The sequence below is a fragment of the Ornithorhynchus anatinus genome, chromosome 12, assembly GCF_004115215.2.
Source record: "Ornithorhynchus anatinus isolate Pmale09 chromosome 12, mOrnAna1.pri.v4, whole genome shotgun sequence".
NCBI lineage: Eukaryota > Metazoa > Chordata > Mammalia > Monotremata > Ornithorhynchidae > Ornithorhynchus > Ornithorhynchus anatinus.
Window position 1 is genome coordinate 43,555,352 of NC_041739.1, and position 22,727 is coordinate 43,578,078.

General features: G+C 45.9%; 1 protein-coding gene across 1 annotated transcript in view; it reads right to left on the bottom strand.

Annotated features, from left to right (window-relative positions):
- Positions 1-22,491, bottom strand: part of LOC120638721 (vomeronasal type-2 receptor 26-like) — a 39,925-nt gene extending 17,434 nt beyond the window's left edge. Inside the window, exons 1-3 of the mRNA XM_039913684.1 lie at positions 22,413-22,491; positions 20,713-20,835; positions 20,021-20,088 (exon numbers count right to left, since the gene is read on the bottom strand). Of these exons, the coding sequence (XP_039769618.1) occupies positions 20,021-20,088; positions 20,713-20,835; positions 22,413-22,491 (270 nt within the window). The remainder of the gene's footprint in view (positions 1-20,020; positions 20,089-20,712; positions 20,836-22,412) is intronic.
- Positions 22,492-22,727: the final 236 nt, after the last annotated feature.

Below are 22,727 nucleotides of genomic sequence, written 5' to 3' on the forward strand. Positions count from 1 at the left end.
TCTCAAGAAATGTCCAATTAACTGTGATATTTGTTAAGTGCTTACTATGTGTCAAGCATTGTTCTAAACGATGGAGAAGCTACAGGATAATCAGGTCAGAAACAATTCCTGTCCCATACAGGCCTCACCATCTAAGTAGGAAGGAGAACGGCTATTGAATCTCCATTTTACAGATGAGGTAACTGAGGAATGGAGAAGTTGAGTGACTTGCCCAAGGTCACGCAACTGGAACGTGGCAGAGTGGGAGTTAGAATCCATGTCCTCTGACTCCTCTGCCCAGGCTCATTCATTCATTTATTCCTTCAGTCATATTTATTGCATGCTTACTGTATGCAGAGCACGGTACTAAGCACTTGGGAAGTACAGTTCAGCAACAAATAGAGGCAATCCCTGCCCACAGTGGGCTCACAGTCAAGAAGAGAGGAGACAGACATCAAAACAAGTAAACAAGCATCAGTAGCATCATTCTAAATAAGTAGAATTATAGATATATACTCATCATTAATACAGATAAATATAATTATAATTATAAATATATGCATATATACACAAGTGCTGTGGGGCTGGGAGGCATGTAGAACAAAGGGAGTGGTTCGGGCAATGGGGAGGGGAGGGGAAGCAGAGGAAAGGGGAGCTTAGTATGGGAAGGCCTCCCGGAGGAGGTGAACTTTCAGTATGGCTTTGAAGGGGGCAAGTGTGCTAGTTTGGTGGATTGAGGAAGGAGGGTATTCCAGGCCAGAGGTAGGATGTGAGCCAGGGGTCGACGGCAGGACAGGCAAGAACGAGGCACAGTGAGAAAGTTAGTACCAGAAGAGCCAACTGTGCGGGCTGGGATGTAGAAGAAGAGAAGGGAAGTGAGGAAAGAAGGGGCAAGGTGATGGAGAGCTTTGATGCCAATGGCAAGGAATTTTTGCTTGATACGGAGGTTGATAGGCAACCACTGGAGATTTTTGAGGATCTAACCTACAGCACTTATCTACATATTTTTAAATACATATTATACATCACATTCATATTAGTGTCTGTCTTCTCCGCTAAACTGTATGCTCACTTGGGGAGGGGAAACTGTCTGACATTTTTGTTGTATTATACGTTCCCAAACACAGTATAGTGCTCTACATACTACTGATTGATACCATTGTGAAAATATAACTGGGAGCACCCTCTGCTAGAGAAATTCCTGGGATCCAAGGATAAGGACAGGGTAGGAACAGGATCCCAACCTTGTCCCCTTTGCAGCTCTCTGCCTCTGGTCTACCAAGACTGGAGGAAAGAGGATGAAGAGGGATATAATAGGGGAGGGCAGCTGTGGATATGCCCCATGGTCAGATATTACTTATTTTTTAAATAGTATTTATTGTCTTTACTGTGTGTCAAGCACTGTTCTAAGTTCTGGGGTAGATACAAGTTAATTAGGGTTAGATTCAGTCTCTGTCAAACATGGGGCTCACAGTCTAAGATAGAAGAAGGAGGATTAAATCCCCAAATCAGAGATGAGGAAACTGAGGCACAGAGAAATGAAATGACTTGCCCAAGGTCACACAGCAAACAAGTGGTGGAGCCAGGATTAGAACACAAGTCCTCTGACTCCCAGCCCCGGACCCTTTCCACTAGGCCATGCTGCTTCTCTGCCCATTTCTTGCCCACAGCCTGCTCTTCTGTCTCCCATGCCCTGTGCTACCTGGGCCCTGATCACTGGGGTCACCTTGGCCCCACGCTGCCACAACCATGGCAGCTCTCTCCTAATCCTGGCCATGATTCCCAGGGATAGACTCTCTATTAGCCAGGAAGAAGGGAGACCCTAGCGTTGTTGGAGCTGGGTGAAGGTCAGTGATGCTGGCTGTGGATAGAGGGGATGGATTCAACACCCATGAGGAAGAGCCCATACACCAAGAGCTGCTCCACTATTGATCCTGCACGATAGGAAGCTGTCACCCATCCACAGTCAAACTCCACACCCCTCCCTTGACCAGAAGATATTATTGGTTCCCAGAATCCTTTAGGGATATAGTCCCCTTCCACTTCCTCTATGGTTCAGAGAGCTTGATAGTTTCATCCTTCACCCACAATTCATGATCCCCAGTATCCCAACCTTCCTACCAGCCCTGACCTACCTTGACTTCTCTCCTTCAAATTCTCTGTGGACACTGAAGTTGGGAACATCTTGTCCTTATGGGAGAAACTGATAGGAGTGAGCTTAAGCATGAGGATGAAGATGAAGAATCAGAACTCAGGGAGTTGAGAGTAAACTGTAAGCTAGGCTGGAATGTAAGCTTGTAGGTAAGGAATGTATTTACCAACTCTGTTATACTGTACCCTCCCAAGTCCTTAGAATAGTGTCCTGCACACAGTAAGCCATTCAATAAATGAATACCACTGATTGATTGACTGAGAGGAATCCAGGGAGAAGGTTCTGGGTGATTGCAGCTAAGCCCCAGTGTCGGGGGAGAGTCCTGGTGGATGAAGGAGGAGAGGAAAATCTGGGGGAAATGGAGTGAGGCCTGAAGAACAGAGAGCAGGAGAGGACAGAATAAGAAATAGGAGGGAGGGACTTAGAACTTTTTCAATTAAAGAATCAATCAGTGGTATTTACTGAGAGCTTACTATGTGCAGATAACCTTACAAAGCACTTGGGAGAGTACAATAAAACAGAGTTGGTAGACACATTTCCAGACCATAAGTAGCTCAAAGTATAGAGGAGGATGCAAATGTTGGTACAAACAAATACATTACAAATATGTACATAAGTGCTGTAGAGGGGAGGATGGAGTGAATATAAAGTACTTAAAGAATCCCAAGTCATGTGCCCAAGTGATGCAGAGGGAGAGAGAGTAGGGGAAAAGATGGGAGGTTTAGAGTGTAGAAAAAAAAATGAGAAAGGGAGAGGCACAGGGAAAAGAGACAGACAGTAGAGACACATATTGCACCCACTTTCCTCAACCATACACTCTTCCTTTTACTCTCTCTAATAATAATCATAATGTTGGTATTTGTTAAGCACTTACTATGTGCAGAGCACTGTTCTAAGCATTGGGGTAGACACAGTGGAATCAGTTTGTCCCACGTGGGGCTCACAGTCTTAATCTCCATTTTACAGATGAGGTAACTGAGGCACAGAGAAGTTAAGTGACTTGCCCACAGTCACACAGCTGACAAGTGGCAGAGCTGGGATTCAAACTCATGACCTCTGATTCCAAAGCCCGTGCTCTTTCCACTGAGCCACGCTGCTTCTCCACTGAGCCACGCTGAACCACGCTGCTCTCTCTGTCCCACACTCCATCACACACTCTCTTTCACCGTAACAGTATCCAGTTGTATCCAGTTGTAGCCACGTATACTCTCATGCTCACTCTGTAAGAGGTGGTCTTTCACCCTCTCACACAAACAAACTCATATACATGCCAAATCACAGTCTCAGAAAATGTGCTCTCAAACACTCAGACACAGCAAGCACATATCTTCACTCCTCACTTGTCTAACAGCAGGATAGAATTGGGAGAGGTTCCCAAACCCAAATAGAGTTTGTCACGCAGAAGCAATCAAAATAGCCACTCATACATTGAGCATCATCGGGAATTGATTAGAAGCATCATGGCCTAGAGGAGAGAAAATGACCCTGAGAGTCAGAAAATCTAGGTTCTAATTCTGACTCTGCCATTGTCCACTGTATTACCCTGGGTAATTGTCATAACATTCTCTGGGCCTAATTTACCTCATCTGAAAACGGGGATAGATTACCTTTTCTCCCTCATTCTAATAATGTGAGCCCCATTTATTTTATTTATTTATTTATTAATAGTATTTATTGAGGGCTCACTGTGTACAAAGCACTGTTCTGAGTGCTTGGGAGAGTACAATATAACATCAATCACATTCCCTGCTCACAACGAGCTCACAGTCTAGAGGGAGAGACAGACATATAACATTTATTCAAATAATATGAATAAATAAATAGATAAATAAATTGCAGGTTGATAAAGATATATGCATTTGTGCTCTGGGGAAAGGAGAGCAGATGAATGAAGAAGCAAGTATGAGTGGTGCAGCAGGGAGTGGCAGAAGAAGAGAGGAGGGCTCAGGGGTTGTTTCCTGGAGGAGATGTGCCTTCAGTAAGGCTTTGAATTCGGGGAGAGCAATTATCTGCCTGATATGAGGAGGGAGAATGTTATGGGGATCTCAGACTGTGAGCCCGTTACTGAGCAGGGATTGTCTCTGTTGCCAAATTGTACATTCCCAGGGCTTAGTACAGTGCTCTGCACATAGTAAGCACTCAATAAATACTATTGAATGAATGTATAGGCCACAGGTAGGATGCAGGCAAGAGGTCAGCGGCAAGATTAGATGATAGTCACCGTGTGGGACTACAACTATTTTTGAACTCATTATGTTGGATTTTACCTAATGGTTAATACAGTACCTGACACATAGTAAGTGCTTAGCAAATACTGCTATCAGTCAATCATTCAATCATATTGTTATTGTACAAAATAACAGTGTAACCCTACACATTCCCTGTCCACAACGAGCTTACAGTTTAGAGGACTGAATAACAAAAGGCATACCTATGGAAGTGTTTTAAACCATGTTACTTACACCTTCATCTGGACCGTTTCATGGAGTTTTAGGAAGGACATATTAGAGCTGGAGGAAATAAAGCATGAGGAGGGGCAGCTACTTTATAGGAAAGATCAGGACAGTCAGCCTGAAAAGATGCAGCCTGAGGCCTAAGAAATCAAGGAGGGTGTGAACTGGGCATTCACAAAATTTTTTTTTGAGTAATCAAAACCCATATCACTCAAAAGAGGGGACAACCAATGAATTCTGAACAATGAGAAAGCAAAGTATGCACAAGGATTCATTTTCTATATAGTTTGAGTGGGCAAATGGAAAATACTTGCCTTTACAGGTTTCCCACTGGATACATATTAATTGATATACTTAAGAAGGTTTGAGCTCAATTAGGACCATAAAGAACATGAATGGTCCACTGAGGTTAATCATCTCTCTGATAGTGGTGACAAGATGTTCAGAGACAGAGATTGGTAGTTGCCATTTTTCATATCCATGCTAACGATTCTGAGGGAATTTCTACCATTCTGATATTTCCTTTCTATATTCCTCTCACAACCCTTTGTAACCTCACCTTCTACTTCTTCAGCGGAGCAGGAATGAAAAGAAGAGACTCCTCAGGAGTGCTGGAGCTCAGCTGAGAGACTGGATTATGTCCAATCAATCAATCCATCCATCAATCAGTGGTATTTATTGAGTGCTTACTATGTGCAGAGTACTGCACTACACACTTGGGAAAATATAATACCATATACAAGAGAGTTGGTAGACACATTCCTTGCCCACAAGGAATTCATGGTTTAGAGTGATGTGATTGAGCCTCTTGGTTTCTATCTCAAAGCAGACTTAGTCAACAAGAATTCTGTTTAGCATTAGAGCCTGAAGAAAGGAAGGACTTTTTGTTACCTAGGTTTTCTATTCTCTCTGCCCATTTTCCTCTTGAAGAGAGCCCCTGAGGTCCTGGTGGAGCAAAAAAATAGAGAGACTGGATCTTGGCTATACATTATAATTATAATGATGGTATTTGTTAAGTGCTTACTATGTGTCAGGCACTCTTCCAAGTGCTGGAGCAGATACAAGGTAATCAGGTTGCCCCCCATGGGGTTGCAGTCTTAATCCTCATTTTACAGATGAGGTAGCTGAGGTACGAGAATTTAAGTGGTTTGCCCAAGGTCACACAGCAGACAAGTGGTGGAGAGGGGATTAGAATCCGTGACCTCTGACACCCAAGCCTGTGCTCTTACCACTAAGCCACACTCCTTCTCACCAAAGGAGGAATTTGAGAGTTCACTGGATTCTTGAATACAAATTTGCTGTTCGATTGAAAATCACAGTTGTGACTAAATCATCATTTTGAAGAGTGGAGTTCTGTGAGACTTCAACATTTTTTTTAAAGCACCAGGCACTATGTGTCAGGTTCTGTACTAAGCACTAGAGTAGACACAAGCTAATCGGGTAGGACAGTCCGTGTCCTACAGAGGGCTCACCGTATTAATCCCCATTTAACAGATGAGGTACCTGAGGCATAGAGAAGTTAAGGGACTTGCCCAAAGCCATAGAGCAGACAAGTGGCAGAGTTGCCTTTAGAATCTGGATCATCTGACCCCCAGGAGCATCTTCTCTCTACTAGGCCACACTGCTTCTCAAAAGTGTAAATATTCTCAAAAGTATGTGTTCTCAGAAGATTTACAGAAGCAGCATGGCATAAAGGATAGAGCCCGGGCCTGGGACTCAGAAGGTAGTGGGTTCTAATCCCAGGTTTGCCACTAGTCTGCTATGTGACCTTGGGCAACTCACTTCACTTCTCTGGGCATCAGTTACCTCATCTGGAAAATGGGGATTGAGAATGTGAGTCCCAGGTGGGACGGCAACTGTGTTCAGCTGGATTGACTTGTGTCCACCTCAGTGGTTAGAACATGCCTGGCACACATTAATCGCTTACAAATGCCACAATCATTATTATTATTATGAGAAGCAGCATGGCTCAGTGGAAAGAATATGGACATAGGAGTCAGTGGTCACGGGCTCTAATCCCAGCTCCACCACTTGTCAGTTGTGTGCTGTCATTTAACTGTGCAAATAACTGTGCAATTCATTTAACTTCTCTGTGCCTCAGTTCCCTCATCTGTGAAATGGGGATTAAGACTGTGAGCCCCACATGGGACAACCCGATCACCTTGCATCCCCCCTCTCAGCACTTAAAACAGTGCTTTGCAGACAGTAACAATACCATCATTATTATTAGTAGTAGTAAGGCTATAATTATCTGTACTTGCAGGAACTAGAACTGACTGCACCCTCTGAAAAGGTCTCCTTACAGGTAGTTGTCTTACTATGCATGGAAATAAGAATTCAAAGGAATACCTGGGGCTTCAACTGTGGAGTGGATACATCCTCTCCTCTTACACTGGAAGTTGGTCATGAACTCTCAATTACTCAGAGCCTGTCCACTGAAAACATGCAGAGTGTAGGTACAGAAATATCCTCCCTTAGACCTAGCTCTACTGCCATTTCCCTACATGCACTGCCTATCCTGCCCACAGTCATTGAGTATGGGAACACAGAGAGTGGGGCTGAAACCCATTTAAGTCTTTCATAGGTCCAAAGCTAAGGAAAGATGAGGATGGGATCATTATAATGTAGGATTTGCTTAAATTTTAGAAATAAATGAATACATATATAAAGGTGAGTTTATTATCAAATATATTAACAATTGAGATGGGCCCTTCAAGGACCTGGAATATCCCAGAAGGTGAGAAGAAGCTGGGAACTCAAAGGAGTTTCAAGAGAGAACCAGAATAACCTAGTGGTAGAGCATGGGCTTAGGAACCAGAAAGATCTGGGTTCCAGTTCTGGCTCCACCATTTGTCTGCTGTGTGATCTAGGGCAAGTCTTTTAACTTCTTTGTGCCTTAGCTACCTCACCTGTAAACTGGGGATTAAGACTGTGAGCTCTAAGTGGGACAGGGACTGTGTCCAACCTGAATAGCTTGTATCTACCCCAGCACTTAGTATAGTGCCTGGTAGAGAATAAGTGCTTAACAAATATCATTAAAAAGAAAAAAAGGAAGTTCAAGGGTGTCACAGGGTGCCTGATGGGGCACTCTTCCACACTGAATAGAGGAGGAGGGCACGTAAGGCACATTAGGGAAAAAACAAGGGCAGATAAATGCATCGACTGCTGAAGTGGGTCAGGGACCCTTTGAAGGAATAGGTCATGTGCCATTATATCGATATCCATCAGGGGATCACTGTTCAGTAGGTTCGTGATGGATGTAGATCTCATTACTTTGCAATTAGAGGAAAAGATGGAGGTGATTCAGAGGTTCAATCGACAACTTTGGGGAGGAGAGGAAAAAGTTAGGGATTCCTGGGAATTTCATTTTCAGCAAGAGAGAATGCACTCCAAGACCCAGTCTTCAGTGAATTTAGAGAAACAAGGGGTGGAGGCCATATCTAGATCTCAGTTGCTCTGAGCCGATCACCACTCCCCTCCTGGGAAGATGAATGCCCTCACAGAGTAGGGAAGGATAAAGGTTGACCCTCACCCTCCATGAACTAGACAGAAAATATTTTGTGACTTTGCAGACATAGGCTGGGAACAGTCCCAAACATACATTTGGGAACATTCCCTAAGCCCCTGGATTCGGATCCCAGAGGCAGGGGCCTGCAGTAGAGTCCCCTGGGTAGGGAACTGGCATCATGATCAGAGAAACAATCACATTCCCCTATCTGATCTGAGGAGCAGTGTGAGTTCAGGGACAAGCTCATGTCTTAGCCCCAGGGTTGGGGAGGTCAATCGTGGAAACTTGCTAAAGCGACCACTGGGAGTTTAGGGACCAGATCAGTTGGTCCAGGAATAATCAAACCCAGGGAGGGACAAGGCTTGTCCAAGATGAGTGGGATTCCTTCTCTGTTGCTATAGAAGTTGCTTTGCAAGATTCGAGCAAGAGGAGGGGAAATAATTCTTCAAATGGGGAAGAAAAGCTATAGGATATAATTCTGGGGACTCGTAGTAGTTCTGGAGCTTAAGGAGTTCAGGATGCAGAAATTTGCTACTTCTGGGAAATGGACCACCATAGGGACCAAGACCTGCATTGAAATTGGCATTAACCAAGTGTATTAAATTTCAGGCCCCCAGATCAGCCATACATGACAGATCAGCCAACTTTAGTGGTGTGGCCTGTGGAACCATAGCTCCATCATGGGGAAACTTCCCTTCATCCTTGACCTGTACCTGACTCAGTCACTCCTCCTCCTTACCATCACTGAAAGCTGGCTCTTCCCAGGCAACATAGAAAACAACTGCTACTGTCCCCAGAGGGGGTCTCATCTTCTCCTACTCCCCCAGACTCACTGAGAAAGGAGGAGGTATTGGCATCCTTCTAGGGCCCCAGTGTCACTATCTCACCATTTCACCTCCCCCATCTCTTTCTTTCCCTTCCTTTAAAACCCATATCATCTTCCTCTACTTGCCACTCCAGATTCCAGGTAACTGTTATCTATTGCCCCCCAGGTCCCACCTCCAACTTCTAAAACAATTTTGATCCCTTTCTTATATTTGTTTTCTCTTTCTCCATGCCCACATTGATCCTTGAGGCCTTCAGTATTCACCTGGAGCTTCCTGATGACCCTTCTGCAGACTGCCTTCTAACACTCTTCAACTCCTATGACCCTCCTGCTCCACTCTACCTCGCCCACTCACCAACTTGGACATACACTTGGTCTCATCATCTATAACCACTGCACAACCTTTAACCTCACCAACTCTGAAATCTGACCACTATCTGACCACTGCTTCCACTCCCACACATCTCCTCCCCGTGAATCTGTACTATTCCCCCACAGAGAATTCCAATCTTTTGACCTCATCCAACTTTCTCAACTCATTACGCCCATTTAGCTTCTTTACCCAATCTACCTTCCTTCCCTTGATGTCCAAATAAATGCTCTAAACACCACCCTCTCTACAGAACTCAACTCAATTATCCCCTATCCCTTTGTTGATCTCGTACTTCTAATCCTTAGCCCTGGATCACCTGCTGAGTGAGCCTCTTTCACTCCTGTGCTTTAACCGCAGAGCATTGCTGGTGGAAATCTAAATATCAGGCCAACTTCATCCATTTCCATTGGTACAGTTTAGGAATGCCTATGGGTGAGGGATTTCATTATTATTATTAATGTTATTAATAAAAATAATAATGATGGATAATCATATTTTTTAAGTGATTACTGTGTGCCAAACACTTTCATTCATTAATTCAGTTGTATTTATTGAGCGCTTACTGTGTGCAGAGCATTGTACTAAGTGCTTGGAAAGTACAATTTAGCAATAGAGACAATCCCTTCCCAGTAGGGGCTTACAGACTAGAAGGGAAAGACAGACATCAAAACAGGTAAACGGGCATCAATAGCATAAATATAAATAAATAGAATTATAGATATATACACATCAAAACAAGTAAACAAGCATTAATGCAAATAAATAGAATTATAGATATGTACATATGTACACAAATCCTGTGGGGTGGGGAGGAGGGTTACAGCAAAGAGAGTGAGTGGGGAGATGGGGAGGAGAGGAGGAGCAGAGGAAAAGGGGGCTCAGTCTGCAAAGGCCTCCTGGAGGAGGTGAACACTCAGTATGGCTTTGAAGGGGGGAAGAGAGCTAGTTTGGCAGATGTGAGAAGGGGAGGGTATGCCAGGCCAGAGGTAGGATGTGGGCCTGGGGTCGATGGTGGGACAGGTGAGAACGAGGCACAGTGAGAAGGTTAGCACCAGAGGAGCAGAGTGTGCAGGCTGGGATGTAGAAGGAGAGGAAGGAGATGAGGTAGGAGGGGTCAAGGTGATGGAGAGCTTTGAAGCCAATGGTGAGGAGTTTTTGCTTGATACAGAGGTTGATAGGCAACCACTGGAGATTTTTGAGGAGGGGGGTGACATGCCCAAAACACTTCTGTAGAAAGATAATCCAGACAGCAGAGTGAAGTATGGATTGAAGAGGGGATAGACAGTAGGTTGGGCAGCCAGAAAGGATGCTGATGCAGTAATCCAGTTGAGATAGGATTTATTCATTCATTCAATAGTATTTATGGAGGACTTACTGTGTGCAGAGTACTGTACTAAGTGCTTGGAAAGTACAATTCGGCAGCAGAGACAATCCCTATCCAACAATGGGCTCACAGTCTTCTGTCTTGGTCTCCTCTAATTCACCACAACTGTATGCACAAACTTACAGTACCAACAGAGAAAAATACAACAAGTGCAGAAGGAAGAATAAGTTGTGATTATGGAAAGAGCATGGGCTTGAGAGTCAGAGGTCGTAGGTTCTAATCCCGACACCGCCACTTGTCAGCTGTGTGACTTAGAGCAAGTCACTGAACTTCTCTGGGCCTCAGTTACCTCATCTTCAAATAGAGATTAAGACTGTGAGCCCATGTGGAACAACCTGATCACCTTGTATCCTCTCCAGGGCTTTGAACAGTGCTTTGCACATAGTAAGTGCTTAACAAATGCTATCATTATTATTATTATTATTATTACTATTATTATTATACTAGCATGGTAGCGGTTTGGATGGAGAAGAAAGGGCAGATCTTGGCATTGTTGTCAAGGTAAGACCAGCAGGTTTTTGTGACGGATTGGGTACGTGGGGCGAATAAGAGAGTGGAGTCAAGGATGAAAACAAGATTGTTGGCTTGTGAGATAGGAAGAATGGTAGTGTCATCCACAGTGATGGGAAAGTCAGGGAGAGGACAAAGTTTGGGAGGGAAGATAAGAAGTCTTGGACATGTTGAGTTTTAGGTGGCAGGAGGACATCCAAGAAGAGATGTCCTGAAGGCAGGAGGAGATGTGAGCCTGGAGGGAGGGAGAGAGAACAGGTGAGGAGATATAGATTTGAGTATCATCTGAGTAACAATGATAGTTGAAGCCCTGGGAGTAAAGGAGTTTACCAAGGGAGTGATTATAGATGGAGAATAGAAGGGGAGCAAGAACTGACCCTTGAGGAACCCCTTCAGTTAGGAGATTGGAGAGGGAGGAGGAACCTGTAAAGGACACTGACAATGAATGACCAGAGTGATGAGGAGAACCAGGAGAGAATGGAGTCAGTGAAGCCAAGGTTGGTTAACATGGTGAGGGGAAGGGGATGATCAACAGTGTCAAAGGCAGCTGGGTTGTCGAGGAGGACCACTAAAAAGACTGTACTGATAAAGACTGTACTAAGCACTGGAGTAGATGTAAGGTAATGAGGTCCCATATGGGGCTCACACTCTAAGTAGGAGGGTATTGAATCCCCATTTTGCAAATTAGGGAACTGAGGCACAGAGAAATGACATATCACAGAACAAGTAAATGGCAGAGCAGGGATTAGAAGTCAGGTCCTCTGATTCCCAGGCCAATTCTCTTTCCTCTTAGTCACACTGCTCCCTTAATTGCTCTTCATTTAGAATGTCAGGAATTGTATGGCACTATATGTAGAGAGGCTATTTTGGTTAAAGAAGCATATCAGCACATTTGGTAAAAGCAATTATCTGTTTATTTGTCTGGTGTAAATGTGATGGCTTAAATAAAGTCAATTCTACTTTGATACGTTTACTACTGGGGAAGAAAAGTGTTAATGTTGAGCTGTTACTGGGAGATGGGGAGATACCCACTTTTAGGAGAACCAATTCCCCAAGATAAGGGTAGGATTATGTCTAATGAGCAGAGAATGTCTGTGAAAATTACGGAGGGAAACTTGGTTGACATCAACTGGAAATTGACCAGTCAATGAACCAGGATGTAGGTGAAGTTGGCCCCGTGGAACTATCCTGTGTCCTTGCTATAGGAACTAAAAGCTGATGATTCTTATTTGGTAAGAGTGTTGTTTTAATGATCTTGCCAAGCAAATGTAACAAACAAGCACACACCTCTAGGCTGTGAGCTCGTGGTGGGCAAGGAGCATGTCTATCAACTCTGTTGTATTATACTCTCCCAAGCACTTAAAACAGTGCTCCGCAAACAGTAAGTATTCAATAAATACTACTGATTAATAGATTGATTGACCCCTTCAGATAGTCTGAGGGTGCCTCCTGTGTCCATAGGAAGGCGTTTGGCAGTTCGAGAAAAGTGGGGAGAAAGAGACTAGTATGATAGTGCAGGGGTTTCCCCATCTCCTTATAATGTACTCTTCCAAGTTCATTCATTCATTCAATAGTAGTTATTGAGTGCTTACTATGTGCAGAGCACTGTACTAAGCGCTTGAAATGTACTATTCGGCAACAGATAGAAACAATCCCTGCCCAGGAACGGACTCACAGTCTGAAGGGGAAGACAGACAGCAAAGCAAAACAGAACAAAACAAAACAAAACAGCATCAAGATAAATATAATCATGGAGATATACACCTCATTAACAAAATGAATAGGGTAATAAATAATATATGCAAATGAGCACCGTGCTGAGCAGAGGGGAAGAGCAGAGGGTGGGGAGGAAGGGGAGAGGAGGAGGAGCAGAGGGAAAGGGGGGGTTCAGTCAAGGAAGGCCCCCTGGAGGAGGTGAGCTCTCAGTAGGGCTTTGAAGGGGAAGAGAGTTAGTTTGGCCGATGTGAGGAGAGAGTACATTCTAGGACAGCAGTAGGATATGGGCCAGGGATCGACAGAGGGACAGGCGCGAATGGGGGGCCATGAAGAGGTGAGCAGCAGAGGAGTGGAGTGTACAGAATGGGCAGTAGAAAGAGAGAAGGGAAGTGAGGTAGGAGGGGACAAGGTGATGGAGAGCTTTGAAACCAAGACTGAGGAGTTTTTGTTTCATGTGAAGGTTGATAGGCAACCACTGGAAGTTTTTGAGGAGCAGAGTGACATGCCCACAACATTTTTGTAGGAAGATGATCCAGTCAATGGAATGAAGAATAGACTGGAGTGGGGAGAGACAGGAGAAAGGGAGAGCAGAGAGGAGGCTAACACAGTAATCCAGTTGGGATATTATAAGAGTTCGTACCAACACAGTAGCAGTTTGGATGGAGGTGGATCTTGGCGATATTATGAAGGCGAGACCAGCAGGTATTGGTGATGGATTGGATGTGTGAGGTGAATGAGAGAGCAGAGTCAAGGATGACACCAAGATTGTGGACCTGTGAAATGGAAAGGATGGTAGTGCCATCTACAGTGACAGGGAAGTCAGGGAGAGGACAGGGTTTGGGAGGGAAGATAAGGAGCCCAGTTTTAGACAAGTGCTTAGAATGGTGCTCTGCATATGGTAAGCACTCAGTAAATTGACTGATACTAATCCAGCTCAATGAACAGGGTGGCCAGAGAAGGAAGTGACCCACATCACTCAAATCCTGTCTCTCTATTTCAGTCCGTATTTCATTCTGCTGCCTGGATCATTTTTCTGCAAAAACGTTCAGGTCAAGTTTCCCCACTCCTCGACAACCTTCTCATCAAGCAGAAACTCCTTACCATTGCCTTAAAGCACCCTACTTGCTCCCTCCTACCTCACCTTGCTACTTTTCTAATTCAACTCAGCCTCCACACTTAACTCCTCTAAAGCTAAACTCCTCATTGTACCTCTATATCATTTGTCTTACTGCCCACTTCTCACCCATGTTCATTCATTCATTCATTCATTCATTCAGTAGTATTTATTGAGCACTTACTATGTGCAAAGCACTGTACTAAGCGCTTGGAATGTACAAATTGGCAACAGATAGAGACAGTCCCTGCCCTTTGACGGGCTTACAGTCTAATCGGGGGAGACAGGCAGACAAGAACAATGGCAATAAATAGAGTTAAGGGGAAGAACATCTCATAAAAGCAATGGCAACTAAATGGAATCAGGGTGATGTACATCTCATTAAACAAAATAAACAAAATGAATAGGGTGATGAAGATATATGCAGTTGAGCAGACAGGTACAGTGCTGAGGGGATGGGACGGGAGAGGGGGAGGAGGAGAGGGAAATGGGGGAGGAGAGGGTTTAGCTGCAGAGAGGTGATAGAGGGAGCAGAGGGAAAAAGGGGGGCTCAGTCTGGGACGGCGTCTTGGAGGAGGTGAGCTTTAAGTAGGGATTTGAAGAGGGGAAGAGAATTAGATTGTCTGAGGTGAGGAGGGCGGGCGTTCCAGGACCGCGGGAGGACGTGGCCCAGGGGTCGACGGCAGGATAGGCGAGACCGAGGGACGGTGAGGAGGTGGGCGGCAGAGGAGCGGAGGGTGCGGGGTGGGCAGTAGAAAGAGAGAAGGGAGGAGAGGAAGGAAGGGGCAAGGTGATGGAGAGCCTTGAAGCCTAGAATGAGGAGTTTTTGTTTTGAGCGGAGGTTGATAGACAACCACTGGAGGTGTTTAAAAAGGGGAGTGACATGCCCAGATCGTTTCTGCAGGAAGATGAGCCGGGCAGCGGAGTGAAGAATAGACTGGAGCGGGGTGAGAGAGGAGGAAGGGAGATCAGAGAGAAGGCTGACACAGTAGTCTAGCCGGAATATAAAAAGAGCCTGTAGCAGTAAGGTAGCCATTTAGGTGGAAAGGAAAGGTCAGATCTTGGTGATATTGTAAAGGTGAGACCGGCAGGTCTTGGTAACGGATCGGATGTGTGGAGTGAAAGAGAGAGACGAGTCAAGGATGACACCGATATTGCAGGCCCGAGAGACCGGACGGATGGTCGTACCATCCACGGTGATAGGGGAGTCTGGGAGAGGACCGGGCTTGGGAGGGAAGATTATGGATTTGTACGTAAGTGCTTTGGGGCTGGGAGAGGGAAAGAGCAAAGAGAGCAAGTCAGGATGATGCTGAAGGGGTTGGGATATGAGGAACAGTGGGATCTACCAACTATGTTGTATTGTACTTTCTCTATCTTTAGTATGGTGCTCTGTACAAAGTAATCACTCAATAAATAGCACTGACTGACATGAAACAGTTGTTTTATCATGAGGAAACTGAGGCACAAAGAGGTTAAATGACTGGCTTCTTGTTTCTCTCCCACTACACCCCAACTAGAAATCCCATTCCCACCTCCCACACCCACTGCACTTTCCCAAGTACTAAGTGCAGTGCTCTGTACTCAGCGAGTGTTCATTAAACATTAAATGAGCTTTGATTTATTGATTGATCTGAGTGGCCCTAATATTTCCAGCAAGAAGCTGGAGATAATTGAAGGCAGGGTGAGGGGGGTGGGAAAGGTGAGAAAGTGATAGTTCATAGCTCTCCCCCACAATGTAGTTGTGTTTCTGACCCCCCAACTTTGAGGAGCAGTGCAACTTCCATGACTGTTGACCTTCCCTACCTCTCCTAGAACTCTAATGTTATTTGTGAACAGAAATTCTCCAAAAAAACCCTCAAAATAATTACCAAAATGTTTGAGAGAATTAATTCATACATACAATGTTCCCTTTCAATGGTAAAACGAAATAGCCAATAAATGCTTTTAGGGCACTGTATTAGCTTGGGAAAGTGCAATATAACAATACAATAATGGAGAAGCAGCCTGACATAGTTGATAGAGCACAGGCCTGAGAATCAAAAGGTCATGGGTTCTATTCCCAGCTCTCCCACTTGTCTGCCGTGACAACTTGGGTAAATCACTTTGCTTCTCTGTGCTTCAGTTACCTCATCTGTAAAATGGGGATCAAAACTATGAGCCCCACATGGGAGAGGGACAGTGTCCAACCTGATTTAATTGTATTCACCCCAGCTCTTAGTACAGTGTCTGGTACATAGTTAGAGCTTAACAAATACTCAAAAATGTAATAGACACTTTCACTGTCCGCAATGAGTTTTCAGTCACCAAGAGATCAACCCAAGCTTACCAAGTGGCATACCATAGCTGTACCTTTGTATAGCTGGGTGTGTTTTGTTGGTTTAGAGCAAGAGCATGGGTTTGGGAGTTAGAGGACCTGGGTTCTAATCCCACAAGTGGCCTCGCCACTTGTCTGCTGTGTGACCTAGGGAAAATCACCTCACTTCTCTGTGACTCAGTTCCCTCATCTGTAAAGTGGGGATTAAGACTGTGAGCCCCATGTGGAACTGGGACTATGTCCAACCTGATTACCTTATATTTACCCGAGTGCTTAGAACAGTGCTTAGCACATACTAAGCGCTTAACAAATACCGTCAGTACCTTCAGTACAATACAAGAACAAACAGATACATTCCCTGCCCACAAAGAGCCCACAGTCTAGAGGGAAAGATAGACATTAATATAAATAAATTCCAGATCCATGTATATGGGCTGAGGAGATGGAAGGGAGGATGAATGAAGGGAGCGAGTCAGGGTGAAGTGGAAGGAAGTGGGAGAAGGGGAGAGAAGGTCTTAGAGAAGGCTTCTTGGAGAAGATGAGCCTTTAATATGGCTTTGAAGTGGGGGAGAGCAGGTATATGTTTGATATGAGGAAGGAGGGTGTTCCAGGCCAGAGGTAGGATGTGGGCAAGAGGTCGGTGGTGAGATAGATGAGATGGAGGTACAGTGAGGAGATTAGTATAAGGAGAACACAATGTGTGGGATGGGTTATAGTAGGAGAGTAGCAAAGTAAGGTAGCAGGGGGCAAGGTAACTTAGTGCTTTAAAGCCAGGGGTGAGGTATATTTGTTTGATGCGAAGGTGGTTGGGCAACCACTGGAGTTTACTGAGGAGTGAGGAAACATGGTCTGCATGTTTTTGAAGGAAAATGATCCTGGCAGCGAACAGAGAATGGACTGGAGTGGGGAAAGGCAGGAGAAAGGGAGTTCAGCAAGGAGGCTGACACAATAATCAAGGCAGGATATGATCAGTGCTTGCATTAATGTGGTAGCAGTTTGGATGGAGAGGGAGGGGTGGATTTTAATGATGCTGTGAAGGTAAAACTCACAGGATTTAATGGTGGCCTAAAAATGTGGGTTGAATAAGAGAGAGAAGTCTGGCTAATGCCAAGATTATGGACTTGTGAGACAGGAAGAATGGTGGTGCTGTCACAAGTGATGGGAAAGTGAGTGGGAAGACAGGGCTTGGGTGGGAAGATAAGAAGTTCAATTTTAGCCATTTTCCATTTGAGATGATGGGAGGACATGCAAGTAGACATATCTTGAAGGCAGGAGGAAATGAGAGACTGCAGAAAGGGAGAGAGATCAGAGCTGGAGATGTAGATTTGGATGTCATCAGCACAGAGGTGATAGCTGAAGCCATGTGAGTGAATGAGTTTTTCAATGGAGTGGATGGAGATGGAGAAAAGAAGGGGACCCAGAATTAAACCTTAAGGGACGCCTACTGTGAAGGGTAGGAGGCAGAGGAGGAGCCCAAGAAGGAGACGGAGACTGAGTGACCAGAGACATAGGATAATCAGGAGAGGACAGTGTGAGTGAAGCCAAGTTTGTATAACATTTCCAGGAGAAGGGAGTTTTTGACAATGTCAAAAGCAGCTGAGAGGTTGAAGAGGATTAGGATGGAGTAGAGGCCATTGGATTTGGCAAGAAGGAGATCATTGATGACCTTTGAGAGAGTGGCTTCAGTGGAGTGAAGGGGTTGCAAGTCAGATTGGAGGGCGTCAAGGAGAGAATTAGAGGAGAGGAATTTGAGACAGTGGGTGTAGACAACTCACTCAAGGAGTTTGGAAAGGATCAGTAAGAGGGAGATGGGGCGATAACTGAAGGGAACTGTCGGGTCACAGAAGGGATTTTTTAAAGTAGAGGAGATATGGGGATGTTTAAAAGCAGTGGGGGAAGAAGCCATTGTAGAGTGAGCAGCCGCGGGTGATAGGGAGGGAAGAAGAGAGAGGCCAAGTGTTTTGATAAGGAGTGAAGGAATGGGATAGGATGCCTGGATGGAGGGGGTGGATTTGAGAGACGGCAGGAGATAACCTCTAGAGATATTGCTGGGAAAGAAGGGAACATTGAAGAAGGGGCAGTAGAGGGAAGGGACTGGAGAGAGTCACGGGATATTGGGATATTTTTGGAAGATCACGCTTGATATTATCAATTTTGTTGATGAGGTAGGTGGCCAGGTTACTGGAGGTCAGGGATTCATTCATTCGTTCATTCAATAGTATTTATTGAGCGCTTATTATGTGCAGAACACTTTACTAAGCTCCTGGAATGTACAATTCATCAACAGATAGAGACAATCCCTGCCCAGTGACGGGCTTAAAGTTTAACTGGGAGAGACGGACAAAAACAAGACAACATAATCACATTAAATAGAATCATTAACAAAATGAATAGGCTAATAAAAATATATACAAATGAGCAAATGAGCACAGTGCTGAGAGGAGGGGGAAGAGAGAGGTGGAGGAGCAGAGGGAAAGGGGTTAACTGAGGGGAGGTGAAGGGGGGAAAGGGTAGGGAGCAGAGGGTGGAGGGGGAGCAGAGAGGGAGCAGAGGGAGCAGAGGAAAAGGGGAAGCTCAGTTGGGGAAGGCCTCTTGGAGGAGGTGAGCTCTCAGTAAGGCTTTGAAGAGGGGAAGAGAGTTAGTTTGGCAGAGGTGAGGAGGGAGGGCATTCCAGGACAGCGGTAGGACGTGGGCCAGAGGTCGACGGTGGGATAGGTGTGAACAGGGGACAGTGAGGAGGTGAGCAGCAGAGGAGCGGAGCGTGCAGAGTGGGCAGTAGAAAGAGAGAAGGGAGGTGAGGTAGGAGGGGGCAACGTGATGGAGAACCTTGAAGCCCAGAGTGAGGACTTCTGTTTCGTGGGGAGGTTGATAGACAACCACTGGAGGTTTTTAAGGAAGAGAGTGGCATGGCCAGAACGTTTCTGCAGGAAGATGATCCAGGCAGCAGAATGAAGAATAGCCTGGAGTTGGGAGAGACTGGATGAAGGGAAATCAGAGAGAAGGTTTACACAATAATCCAGCTGAGATATTATGAGAGCTTGTACCAGTACGATAGCCATTTGGATGGAGAGGAAAGGGCAGGCCCTGACAATATTCTAAAGGTGAGATTGGCAGGTGTCGGTGACGGATTGGATGTGTGGGGTGAATGAGAGAGCTGAGTCAAGGATGACACCAAGGTTGCGGGCTTGAGAGACTGGAAGGTTGGGCGTACTGTCCACAGTGACAAGAAGTCAGGAAGAGGACAGAGTTTGGGAGGGAAGATAAGGAGCTCAGTTTTGGGCATGTTGAGTTTTAGGTGGCGGGCAGACAGCCAGGTGGAGACATCCTCAAGGCAGGAGGAGATACAAGCCTGAAGGGAGGGGGGAGAGAACAGGGGAGGAGATGCAGATTTGGGTGGCAGGGGGAAAGGGAGCTTTAGGAGGGAATTAAACGTGGGGAACAACTGGTGAGGGTGATGGGCATGGGTGTCAATAAGGATGGAGAAACAATTTTACCAGGCAGAGGAGAGGGCAGAGTTAAAGCAGACAAGGATAAACTTGAAGGGAATGAATTTGACCCGATAATTAGATTCCTGCAAGCAACACTCTATGCCTCGTGCACTGGAGCAAAGGAGGTAGACTGTAGAGGGGACCCAGGGCTGAGGGTTAGTGGTTCGAGATCAATGTAGGGACAGGGAAGAGAGTGAGTTTACTTCAGTAGAGAGGGTGGTGCTGAAAGTGGCAATTTGGTCATCAAGGGAAGGTAGTTTGGGTATGGAGGCTAAATAGGGCATGAGGAGTTGTGAAAATTGGTTGGGGTCAAAAGATCAGAGGTCTCTGTGGGTGAACAGTACAGACTTATTGGGAGGGGATTGTGGAAGAGAACGCAGGTGAGGACATTGTGATCAGATAGGGGGATTTCAGAGTTGGGAGGATAGAGATTATGCAGTGGCTAGAGATGATGAGATTGATTGTGTGTCCAGGTTGGTGAGTGGGTGAGATGGGGTGCAGCAGGAGGTCAGTAGAGTTGAGGAGTGATTGAAAGTAGCCATTGGAAGGGTCATCAGGAGCATCTATGTGGGTATTGAAGTCTTTAAATATCAGTGTAGGCAAGGAGAAGGAGAGAAGGAATGTGAGAAAGGGATCAAAATGGTTAAAGAAGTTGGTGATGGGACCTGGGTGGGGGGGCAGTAGATTCCCATTACTAGAATTATGAGTGGGGGGTAGAGGCAGTTGACATGGGCTTCGAAGGAAGGGATAGAAAGGGATGGGGAAGGTGAAATGGTGCCAAAGCAGCATTGGGGCATGAGAAGGAAGTGAATACCTCCTCATTTCACAGTGAATCTGGGGGAATGGGAGAAGATGAGGCCCCCTCTGGAGAGAGCAGCAGGGGAGACCTTGTCACCTGGGAAGGGCCAGATTTCAGTAATGGTGAGGAGGAATAGTGACCAGGACAGGAACAGTTCAATAATGAAGGGAAGCTTCCCCATGATGAAGTGGGGGCTCCACAGGCTGTACTTGGCTGAGGCTATGGGGAGGGTGCATGGGGTGGGGATGAGCAGGGAGAAGAAGAAGCTTCATGGTGTATTATATAGAGCATGGGCCTGGGAGTCAGAAAATCATGGGTTCTAATGCTGGCCCTGCTACTTGTTGGCTGTATGATCTTGGGCAAGTCACTTTACTTCTCTATGCCTCAGTTACCTCATCTGTAAAATGATCAAGAATGAGAGCCTCCTGAGGGACAGGGGCTGTGTCCAACCCTATTTCCTTGTACCCACTCCAGCACTTAGAAAAGTTCCTGGCATATAGTAAGTGCTTTACAAATACCACAATTATTATTATTAGGAAGGAGTTGAATGGGGATGAGCTGGAGGGGCTTAGTGCGTGGAGAGGGGAATGAAGGGAAGTGCTGGGACAGAATGTCATGGATGGACCAGGAAAGAGGGGTGGGGAGGGGTTGGATGGGAGGGCAATGAAGGGGGCCGACGTGTGGGGAGGGGGATGAAGAGGGTTGCTGGAATAGTGAAGCGGAGACAAGAGGGAGAGGAGTGAAGGCACATTTTGGGGTTAGGGCATAAAACAAAGTCCTGAGTTGCAGCAGGTGATCTGTACACCCAGTGGGCTGTGGAGGATTCCTCTAGAAGGAGAAGACTCAGCAGCTCCCTGCTGGGGGGGAATGTGGTTAGCGAGTCATTAAAGCATCTGCCTAGTGAATAGGCAAGCAGGGCTATCGAGTCCTTAGTCCTTGATGGGGGACTGTTGACATGTTGTTAACTCCTAGTAAGTTGCTCTCCTACATCTTTGAGTGGAGGGGAGTCTGAATTCTTGCCTCCAGATTTTTGCCAAGGCTCAGCCTCTCTTCCCTTCAAAGTGGTGATCCCAGGACTCTCGCGGGGGGGTTGGGGGAGAGCAGGGGCAGGAAAAGGGGGGAGGGTGGTGGGTAGATAGACCGACCCTCCCTGTTTCAGTTTTTTGTCCTGTGGCTTGCCAAATGGATGCTAGGTGGTCACAGCCCTTCTTTCTGGCTTCCTTAGGCCTCCGTGTGAAGAGAAGGGAGGGGAGGGGAGGGCAGGGGGTGGCGGAGACTTTCTCTTTGTCTCAATCTTTTGCCCCTCATCTTGCTGAGTGGGTGCTGGTGTGGTCAGCAGGCCTTCTCTCTGGCTCAATTTTAGGCTCCCGTGTGAGGGGAGGAGAGGGGCCAGAGGGCTCAGGGGTCCCTCCCCTGGATAGATCCTACAGATCTATCTGGTCACTGGTAGGAGAATGGCAGAGATCCTCCCCTTGATTCAGTTTTTTTTCCCCCTGGTTTGCCAAATGGGCACTGGGATGGTTAGCGGCCTTTCCTTCAGGAGCAAACGTGGACCTCAGGTGTGAAAAGGAGAGGCTGGAGAGCTAGGCAAAATAGGGAATAGCAGTAAAATGGCCACAAAATGGGAAATGCTGGGACATATATGGAATTGCGGGGGTGGGGACGGGACAGCAGCATCTAGCTTTTTGTAGCTTGACAAGAAAGGGACTGAATGCACATTTTCTTAGCTACATAGACAAATGAAATTCGTTTAACTATCATTTTCTTTTCCAAAATGTCAAACTCCTGGGCCTTACTGCTGAAGGCACCTCCATGGCCTGGACAGTACTGGCCCCTTCTATAGCTGGAGGTGCCCTCCCTCTTGGATTCTACCATTGGTGGACTGAGGCTGGATGGGATCAACAAGGGTGAAGAACAGGCATAATAATAATAACAATAACCAGGGGTCATGAGTTCAAATTACACTAGGGCCTAACTTCAAGTATTTGAGAAGCAGCATGGCTTAGTGGAAAGAACACGGGCATGGGAGTCAGAGGTCGAGGGTTCGAATCCTGGCTCCACCACTTGTCAGCTGTGTGACTTTGGGCAAATCACTTCTATGTGCCTCAGTA